Here is a 10,551-nt window from a genome sequence, read left to right as displayed (position 1 = left end):
GTGGGAGAAGCATCAGTAATGATCGTCGAATGATGTTTGGCGGAAAATGGCTTCAAAACAGCTGATGAAGATAACCAAGCAGTGCACGCAACGCCAATCAAATGGGGTCTCCCCGCGCAAGTTCGAATCCTGCCCGCGACGCCAAAATGTGGGAATTAAATTTTGTACGTATATCGGTATAACCCGACAAACTAGAAATCCAGAATTCAGCAAAGAGTGGCAACCAGCACGTATGTATTCGAATTGGCGAATATATACAGCATATGGAATATTAAAACAAGATAATAATGAATAGAGCAATGAATAGAGCATCAGTCATGTTCATCACAGAATTTTTCAGCCGGAAAATTATCTGAAAATTCCGTGCACTGTAGGTCCCCTTTTACCGCCGTTCTAAATTTCCTATAACATGAGGCAACACATTCACAGTCGGTGGTGTTTATTGACCTCGGGGACTCGCCCACTTTAAAACTCACCAATGTAGATAATTTGCAATGATACATGAACATACAACAGTATACATGGATATTGTACGCTGCGAAGCGGCAAACTGAAAATGCGGTAGCTTCCGAGAAATCAATATCATTGTGCTAATACCGAGCGGCCTGTTTCTACTACAGGACTTCTTATGACATGTAACTTGCCGCGTCGGAACAGGTCGGTTGCTTCCACTGCCCATCACTTTGTCCACCTATACCGTTCACCCTACATTCAAGCCCTAACCTTGTCCAATCCCACCCAATGTCTTCCTTCATGGGTTCGCATATTGATGCGCAGGATCAAAGAGTTCGCTCAAGTTTCCCGGGGAGTTTTCGTTCTTGTCGTCCAGCGTCCCGCCCCAGACAGAGCTTTTGTTACAGCTAGTAAATTTTCTCTTTTTCACGATGGCCGGCACGCGTTCTCTGTCTTAAGGCAGGGTTTGATCTCCACCGATATGCCGAGCCACAAATACTGCCGTTGGGCGAACTAATGCGTTTGTGGGCGGGTCAAGTTTGAACGAAAGCAGAAACCACAGAATTCGTATTTTAATTGCTACCGGGGACTTCGCGCATTGTATTTTCGAAAGCGGCAAGAAATTTTGTAGTTGTGTGATATGTTTCCTTCCGTATGGAATTTCTGAATTGTCCCAAAACGAGATAGATAATAATCACGCTCTCTGAGCCTACGCAATCTCAAAATGGAGCGGCCATTCGCCACCTGTATACGAAAAATTCTTCTATGGTTGCGGCAAGCGTCCCGCCCCAGACAGAGCTTTTGTTACAGCTAGTAAATTTTCTCTTTTTCACGATGGCCGGCACGCGTTCTCTGTCTTAAGGCAGGGTTTGATCTCCACCGATATGCCGAGCCACAAATACTGCCGTTGGGCGAACTAATGCGTTTGTGGGCGGGACAAGAAGAGGGTACAGTAAAGCAGCCATCGCTTTCAAGTCCTTGCACGAATAAAACGAACTGAGACGGTATCGTGGGTGCATATATCGCTCGTCTGGAAAATATCTGAGATATGGTGAACTGCGGGCAATCCATCAGACTGGGCATGGTAGTCCAGGTACCGTCATCACGACGACACACTCGGGTTCGTTAACGGCTCCGTATATGAACAACATGGATGTGCCATTTAGGTTAGCCGTTTTAGTTATGATATTTTCAGGTCCATCGAGGGATCATGGTGGTTCATTGCTGCCATTCAAACGAGGCCATAAGACAGCTGCGTCTACCTTGGGACCTCACAACAGGAAAGTGTCAAGAGTTCGGCTAGGAAGCAGTGTGATGTGAGTCGAAATGCGGCCAGAAATGACAGACAGTCAAAAGTTGTCACACTTTCTAACTACTTCAATGGAGCTCATAATAATAATCGGCGTTGTATATAGGCACTGGCTTGGCAGTTTCAAAAAGTGGCCAAGGTAGGTCACAGCGTGTACAGTTATGAGAAGGACGTCCGTCGTTCGCCGTTAGATTAGGTTTGTGTGCACAATAAATGCCTCGTATTCATCGGTTCGCATAAATACCGGCATGGTGTTTGTCATAAGTAGCAAAGGTGTGCGACAACGCGTACGGTTGTGTGACAGATTAGGTTGAATTAGCTTACCAGCGCCACACAAGGACACTGAACTACCTGGTACGATGTGTAGCCAAGTAAGGCGGCATCGGGTACGGCAATGAATATGACGGGCCGTCATATTAGGCTACCGCATATCGTTGAGGCCTTATTTTTACCGGCCGCGTGGACACTGGCCTGGTGTTTACTATATGTAGCAAAGATAGGCGGCATCGCGAATAGTTATAACTATGAAAGACCGTCGTTGGCCGTTGGATTATGTTACTGTGCATAGATGAGGCATCATAATCAGCCTCGCGCATAGACACGGACCTAGCAGTTACAGTACGTATTCGAGATGGGTGACAAAGCGTGGTGTTAGGAGCATAGAGGGCCGTCGTTGGTCATTGGATTAGGCTGCGGTGCATAGGCGAGGCCTTATAATCAGCGTCGAATATAGACACGGCCCAGTGGTTGCGATAAGTAGTCTAGATGAGTGACAACGACTACCGTTTTCATAGTGACCGCTTTTGGCGGTCACCACATATAAAACGTTATTTTCATAATAAGAATGATACCATTTTGTTGGTAAATTTCCTGCAGCTCTCTCGCGACGCTATATTATCTACGGGCTAGCTTTGCATATCCGTGAAGGGGTATCATCCACAGAGATAGTCCCCCCGTCGCCACTGCACAGCTCACGCTGTTGTCTAACTTTGTTGTACTTATTGAAAACTGATCTCCACGAGAAAATGTGTTATGACGAAGTTCGCTAGACAAAATCATCTCGCTTGCTGAATCTGAGGAGTGAAAAGCAAACAAACGTCAATAACCGGTTTTCTTGGGTGGAACAGAGGTTATTTTATTATCAACGAACACAGGGGAACGCTAAAAATACGCTAAAGTGCGATGTCCTGTTTTACTTGGCGTAAAGCGGCAACAAAGTGCGAATCGACGATGGTCCGTGACCTTGAAATTTCGCCCACTGAAACAAAGTGTTCTGAGCAACTTTCCACTGAAAAGTGCAAACGGATTAGACTAACTCCCCGTAAAAATCACAGCCTTGAAAACCTCACAGTTTCGGCAAAAATAATTTGGGTGCGGTTCCAGCGAGCGGGCAAAAAGGGTACAGCACTGCTCTTTATGTTTCCAGTGAGGAGTTGCATGAGAATTGTCCAATGGTGCTTTGACTTTTGCACTGGTTGGAGAGTAGACAACGTTAGAGGAAGCCTGTTCACATAGCAAATACTCAAAATGAGAAAATATGTTAGCTAATAAAAAATGATGCTCAGAGCTTACCGCGGTGTTAAGCGGGTTAACGGCGAAAAACTTAGTAGCCAACTTTGTTCAGACAAAGCAAAAGCAAGCATCAAGCCTTCTCATAGGCGACGATACTCTAGAGGTCAAGCACCGCGAGGCGCGTTTCATAGTCCATGGGTTAAAGGCAGGCAGGAGTTTTCGTGCCATTTTGTCACTACGTTTGCGGAACGCCTCCTTTTCGCCACTCCCCGCAGTTCTTTAAAATACTCAAGGATTCAACGGAGCTTCTCAGGAGATACTTGACGAAGGTTTCGCTATTGCTTATCTAGTATCTGTGCTCATGGTTCCGGTGCAACGTTTCACGGATTCCCGGATTAATACACAAGGTCGAGGCTTTTGCTCAAGGTTACCGGGTCGGTTTTGTTTCTACTGTTTAGCGGCTGTCGCTCACCTGAAAAGCACAAGTGAAAAATGGTGTAGCAGTGCTCTCTATGTTCTCAGCGCGGGGCAGCATGCTTGCCAGCGCGGGGATTCGCATAAGTAAATGCATAGTAGTGCTTTGAACTGGGTTCTAGAGGGAGTGTGGACAAACGTCGGAGGGAGGCCATTCCACGCAGCTACTACTCGAAATGAGAAAAATTTTGCCGAAAGAATGCGTGTGCTCAGAGCTCGAAAATCTTCTTACCACGTCGCCACCGTGTGTTTGCTGGCCAATCCTTGCTCAAACAGGGCATAAGTAAGAATTAGGTTCTTGGGGGTAACGACATTCTAGGGGAAAGTGATCAAGCAGAGGTTCTTGGGGGCAACGACATTCTAGGGGAAAGTGATCAAGCATCGGGAGACGGGTATCGTATTCCACGGAATTGAGGACGAGAACCATGTTGGAAGCGGCTCGCTGGACACGCTCAGTGAGGGTGACGTCGTTCGTGCGCCCTGAGTAGACAACCTGGTTGGCGTATTTCAGGAGCTGTATGACGTAGGTCCCATTTGGAAGTTCATGCGAATAATAAGGGTGAAGTTGTGCAGAATCAGCCGTAAAATTGCGAGTGCCTTTTGGGTCCATTTCTCACGGCGCAGTTAGAACGACAAGTTCGAGGAGACCTAGACACCCAAATCATTTTTTGCGTCTATCATCACGATGTTTTATGGCCGTTTCACACCAGACATGACAAAGGCATTCGCCTAGTCACCTCCAAATGACATACGGACGCACTTTTCGTTATTCAGAGGAAAGTGCCGGCCCGATGACCACTGGTTTGCAGTGTGTGCATACATTTGGAGGGTACTGGCATTGGAAATCCAGGATATCAAGTCGTCTGCAAAAAGTAGACATGGACTTGCAAGAACATCTGGAAGGTCGTTGACGCAGATCAGAAACAGCAGTGGGCCCATGACGGAGCCTTGAGGAACTCCAATGTAGACCGGCGCTGGTGGGGAGTGGGTCGAGCCTATTCTCACTCGGATTGATCTGTCTGAGAGGAACGCCCTGATCCAGCGAAGGATTTTCTCTTGAATCCTGTAATACTCGAGTTTGTGGGGCAGCGGGACGTCTGGGGCCCTATCAGATGTCTTTAAGAATCCGAAAAATATGGCATTCGATATGAGTCCCTCGTCCTTGGCTTGGGTTAAGCTGTCCATAAACACGAGCATGTTTGTCACACAAGAGCGGTGTGGGAAAAATCCGTGTTAAGCTGGAGATATCAGGTTGCTGGAAGTAAGGTGGTCTAGGGTAGCTCGCTTCAGAATGCGTTCCATCACCTTGCATGACACACCAATGAGGCTTATAGGCCTGTAGCTGCCAGGTGGTAGTCGGTCACCAGTTTTGTAAATTAGCGTGGCAGTCGCTTCCTTCCAAGCACTGGCACAGTGACCTCCGTCAAGCGACTGACGAAAAAGCGTGGCAATCGCTTCCTTCCAAGCACTGGGACAGTGACCTCCGTCAAGCGACTGACGAAATACCAGGTGTAGATGATTTGCCAGTGTGGACGACATTTCCTTCAGGATCCGCTGTTCGTAGTTACACCTTGATAAAAGTGGATGTTGTGAGGACTCTGGGGCTGAAAATAGACCTGAAGAGTGTTCTCTCTAAACCTCAGATACCACTGTTGGATCACTCTCCTTTCTTCTCCCTCAAGGTGAACACGGATGGCTTGTGTCTGCGCACTGTTTTATGCATTTGAGCATCACATCTGTTTTCCGGGCGAGGCCCAGAACGGTGGCTTATTTTCGTACTTTCCATTGGCGCATTTCTGGTTTACAGTGGTTCCGAATTTCACGAAATGCCAGCTCATCTTCTATATCCCCTGTAGTCAACTTTTTGAAACAGAGTTGGGACCTTTTTTCCAGGTGTCGCCGAATCCTTTTTGGCATCCTCCGGTTCATCCGAGTGCGTGCTGGTTTTTTGAGACGAACGTCGCGTATGCCTCGCGAACTTTTTGGACAATGGTCCAATGAGTCCTTCCACTGGAGCTGGTTCCAGGGTGACTTGTTCATAAAATTTGCGCATTTCTGGGAAGTCTGCACGGCGGAAGATTCGGAACCACGTTTGAGGTTCGGAATTTCTGGTCCAGTAGCACATGATATCAAAGGTCAGCACGTGGTGGTCGCTATGTCCCAGTGGAGCGGTAATTGTTACCTGATCAAGGAAGTGTCTTTCATTAGTGATGACCAAATCCAGGAGGGACGGTAGTTGGCCCGCGCGGTATCTGGTGGTTGGGAGGACATTTTGAGTCCAAGCACTCTGTTGAACGACTTCAATCAGCGCCACTTCAAAAGGTCCGCTTGATCCGACGCGCCGGATCTCCACCTAGAAGGCATTTGGAGCGTTGAGGTCACCTACTAACTGGAGGTGAGTGAAGTGGTAGTTGAAGGAGAGTTGCTCAAAGGCTCGTATAAGGAATGGGTCATCTTCAGGGGGATTCGAGGGGCTACGGTAGACCACACCGAGTAGAGAATCGGACCCGCGCAGCGAGATTTTGACCCACAATGTATCGCAAAAAAGTGCAGAAGTGGTATTAGAGAGTACAGTCAGGAATGGAAGGGTTGCATGTAAGTACAGGGCGACCCCAACAACCCTCCTTCGTTTTGAGTCAGCTCGAAAAATAGATTAGCCGTCTATCGAGATCTCCGCCTTATAGACATCTGGTGTGAGCCAGGTCTCTATGAGTGCGATTATAGGCGGTTCTTTAAGGCAAGCCTCTCAGAGAACCTGGGAGAGAGATGGCTGTAACCACATTTCCCCTAAAACACAGTGTTTACTCGTTCCGGTTGAAGAGTCAGATCCAAAGCCTTATGCTGGCAGACCTCTTGGTTAGCCTAAAAAGCCAACGCTCTGGAATACTTTCCTTGCATCACTGTGACCCCAGGGCTCAAAAGTTTGGACTGATATTCAGAACTCGATTTCCTGTATGTTTTTGTCCATCAGAAACACGCGGTTGCTTTCGAAAATTCAATTCAATTGTACGAATACTGAACGCCGTGAATCCGTGGTTCGACGACCGTTCTGCGCCAGAGCTATGAGGAAGGTCACCATAGCCACATATGTTTCTCCCGATGGCAGCAGATAGCGTTATTCCGACGCTTTCCCGACGTAGTGAATGTGAAAAGCAATGGCATCCCATCACATTTCAGATGCCGTGAGTTTATCTGTTGATTAGATGGGACGGCAGTGGCAGCGGCAAAAGTTATTCTCTGGTATCCACACCAGGCGCCTACCTCTGTAGACCGGAATCAATGATGCCCGGCGTTGGCTTAGGGGGCTCGCGATTAAAGTCTGTTTGACTGCTACAACTGTAACGGGACATTAATGTCCCATGGGTGGTGTTCTGAAGTGTTTGAAACTTTCGCTATGGCAGTTCCTTCGCTGGATAATTTGGATTTAGCGTCACTCGATATGTCTAAATGAACCTCTAAAGACGTCCTCCGGTTGGCGATTCCCATTCCTACTTATGGGATGCTAGCCTTAGGGTGTCAACAAACCTTTTCGCCGGACCTTTCAACTATGGATAGAGCGATGGCACATGGGCATGTGTTACACTCTGCTTCTGATGAAATCGTAAACACCTATGAACTGCAGCGACTGCCACGCTCGGGTGCAATAGTCCCTGGAATCCCAGAGCGACTGAACCGTAGGCTGCGTTGAGGGGCTTTCGTGGCTGCTGTGGACCTGTTCATTAGGGGAGTTTTTGGTCAACCGCAGTTGGACTAAGCTGTGCAATAGACTGTCGACAAGCTTTCTAACGACCATCCGAACCGATCGAGGTTCTCCCCTTTCGCCTATTTTCGTTTTGGTAGTCAGCGTCGATATTCTGAAAGACCATGGAACAACGCATCAAAACAAGTGTGAGGATAGGTCGATGGACTTGGGTCATGTATATGTAGGCTTTCCTTTTAGCTTCGTATTCCAGTGTTTCCCGTGCATCTAGTTTTGCTCGATTTTGTTCATTGGTAGTAGCATAAACCGCAAGCATACGGGAACAGATGAAGTGATTACGCTTATTAAGGGACGAGATGACTCTGGTTGGAGCACGAATTTTCCGACCGGAAGGTTCGTGGTTCGAATCTGATCTCTGCCTCTCGACTTCTCCAGTCTGAGCTTGGGCAACCTGCCAGTATCCCAACCATCGTGCTCCCTTCGGGTAGCATTGCAGCTGGGCACCGAAAGAGTGCTGCAGCTGAATGATTTTTAAATTACGCGTATGGTCAGAACACAGGCGACTCTGGACACCTCACTTTCTCTGTAGAGTCAGAAGCGAATTTCGTGGAAACAAGTGGGCATATACAGGAACAACCATGTTTTACGGTTGTGAAGGGGGCTAATTTCCACAATTAGCCACTTCGATTTGAGGACCCCGGACGTCTTCTAATTTTCGATCACCGGTATCTCTATAGCCTACCAAAGGCCGACTGGCTGCAGCGTATTTGCTTCAAAGTGGTGGGTAAACGAAAATATCGTGACGAACCAAGACCAGTTTGGCAGGAAATTAAACTTACCTGGATAAGGTGATCGGATTATGCACTACAGATGTCCACCACCGCCTACCAAAACGCGCTATTTCTAGTTCCATAGTGTTTGGTTATAGGTCCGCGGCCAGATGCCATCACTTGACAAATGATACTTCAACTATGACACCTTTTCGATGTATGGCTGGAGTGCCACTTAAAGGGAGCACGAGGACTGTGGTACTGCCAGGTTGTACAAGCCGAGACAAACGTAGTTGAGATGCTGAGTTTGGGTTCGAACCACAGGCCTGGTTAGTAAGTTTGCTCTCTAACCGCTAAACTCTCTCGAGCTCGGAATCAAAGCGGCTACAGTCAAGAGCTGGTGCTACGCCTCCCTAGCTAAGGCTGTCGTGATCCTCATTATAAGTAGCTGGGATCCCCACAGGATGTTGCGAATAAACTGTCCTAGTCGTGCGCTTTCTTCTGTTTCCTTGCCGGTCTGCCCAACCAAAAGTTTTGTTGTTGTGTGCTGTTATAGTGTTCCATGAGCTTCACAGGGGACGATGGAAATATCTCGTTAGCAGTTGTCGACAATATGAATAATTTTTGAAGTTTCTAATGAAGTTTTCCCTGTGCACGCGAGACCAATTTGCGCTGAAATGCCGAGAAGCGCTGTCCAACTTTTTCACTCTTGAGGATAATCAGCACTGCATTCAACGAGGCGGCTGATAGTGCCCTACTTTGGCATGATTTTCGCTACCTTGCCGTTGATCGGTTCTCCTGGATCCGTCGGGTTTTTTCGCGCTGAACCCCTACTTTTGCTTCTCCATTCTGGTAAGGCTCCTCTGTACTGGTTGAGATGGAGTTTCTATTGTTAATTTAATGCCAGTGGCAGCAGAGACACTAGTAGCAAGTTCGCATCGAAACCTACCTGAGACAGACCCTTATAACAAGTACGCCACATTGGTATGATGAAAATGAGTTCAGTATTGCCCACATAAACGCAAGGAAGTTTTGACAAACAGGTACGTGATTCCACAGTACACCTGTCGTCCAGCATATCCACAAATCCTCCTTTTGATGGCCGAAGGCGACCTGATCGATCTGCGTTGAACTGCAGAAGATCGACCCTGCCTCACCGGATCTGGTTTCTTCATCAATAACAGCTAAATCAATGTTGACACTGATGCTTCGCCGCCGTATAACCGTGAGGTTCGTCTAATTATATTTAATGCCCTAGAGTGAAAAGAAGAGAAAACGAGTGGATGAGGGAGGAGACCTGGTTTATGAGCATTCTGAGATGCATTCACCTCCAAGCGCTCAATCAGGCAATCTGGAAAGTAACTGACAGGACGAACGTCGCTGACATCGGTTAGCCGCCATTTCTTGCAATTTTCTCACCCAAACACAGGCTGGGTCACCGGGACCCCATCCCGGAGGGCGTACAACACCAACAAAACTCAAACTCCTCGTAATCTCTTTCACGCCCTTCTGCCAAGTTATGCGTTGTTCACCTCGCGGTTCCCACCATTCCGAAGGAGGCACTGAGAACAACACTAATCTCTGTGGACGGTGTTTCGGCATGCGTAGTACATGACCGAGCCATCGTAGTTGGCGGTGCTGGATGTTTTCCTCGATTAAAGTACCTACCGCTCAAATCGTTCAGCTGTAACACCCTTCTGGTGCCAAGCCGCCATGCCACCCGAAGGAAGCACGAGAACCGGTGTACTGCCAGATTGCCCAAGCGTGGACAGGGGAAGTCAAGGAGCAGAGGTCGGGTTCGAACCACGAACCTTCGGTCAGTAAATTCGCGCTCTAACCACTTGAGCCATCTCGTGCCCCACCTGCCGCTCAACCAAATACCCATTTTCTAGTAACTTCGCTACTAATACGCTGACATCATCCAAAAGCAGCAACCCTTCTGGGGCATCGGTGGTCAGAAATCTGAAAACGCCTTGCATCATATACTCCTTTTTGACGCCACAAGTGACGCAAATTAGCAAACGTGATTCGAGCCTTTAGGACTCCTGTATCGACTTTATCAGACACATTTCCGTGAGAGCTAGTGCGTCTGACAAGGTGTGTTAAGTTCTCCACAATCTCTAGTGATTCTCTTTGAATTGTGGCAGATATGTTCAGAGACTGCACGTTCTGAAGCATGACTTTGCATTTTTAAGGTGCAAGGCGCATGCCAAAAGATGGTACGATGTCGGTCAGTATATTCAACAAGGCTTCGTTTTGGTCTTCGAAGATGAGAGCGATGTCGTCTTCGTACTCCAGATCGATAAGGTTCTCACTACCAACAATCTGAACAC

General features: G+C 47.8%; 1 protein-coding gene across 1 annotated transcript in view; it reads left to right on the top strand.

Moving 5' to 3' along the window:
• T265_14866 (hypothetical protein) overlaps positions 1 to 10,551 on the top strand; it is a gene marked incomplete at both ends in the record, with an annotated part of 41,959 nt that overhangs the window by 2,726 nt on the left and 28,682 nt on the right. The window contains one exon of the mRNA XM_009175601.1: positions 9,357 to 9,448. Within this exon, the coding sequence (XP_009173865.1) occupies positions 9,357 to 9,448 (92 nt within the window). The remainder of the gene's footprint in view (positions 1 to 9,356; positions 9,449 to 10,551) is intronic.

This window comes from Opisthorchis viverrini (genome assembly GCF_000715545.1).
Source record: "Opisthorchis viverrini unplaced genomic scaffold opera_v5_280, whole genome shotgun sequence".
Taxonomy (NCBI): Eukaryota; Metazoa; Platyhelminthes; class Trematoda; order Opisthorchiida; family Opisthorchiidae; genus Opisthorchis; species Opisthorchis viverrini.
Note: the sequence above shows the minus strand (reverse complement) of the source record. Positions and strands in the feature narration are given on the sequence as shown.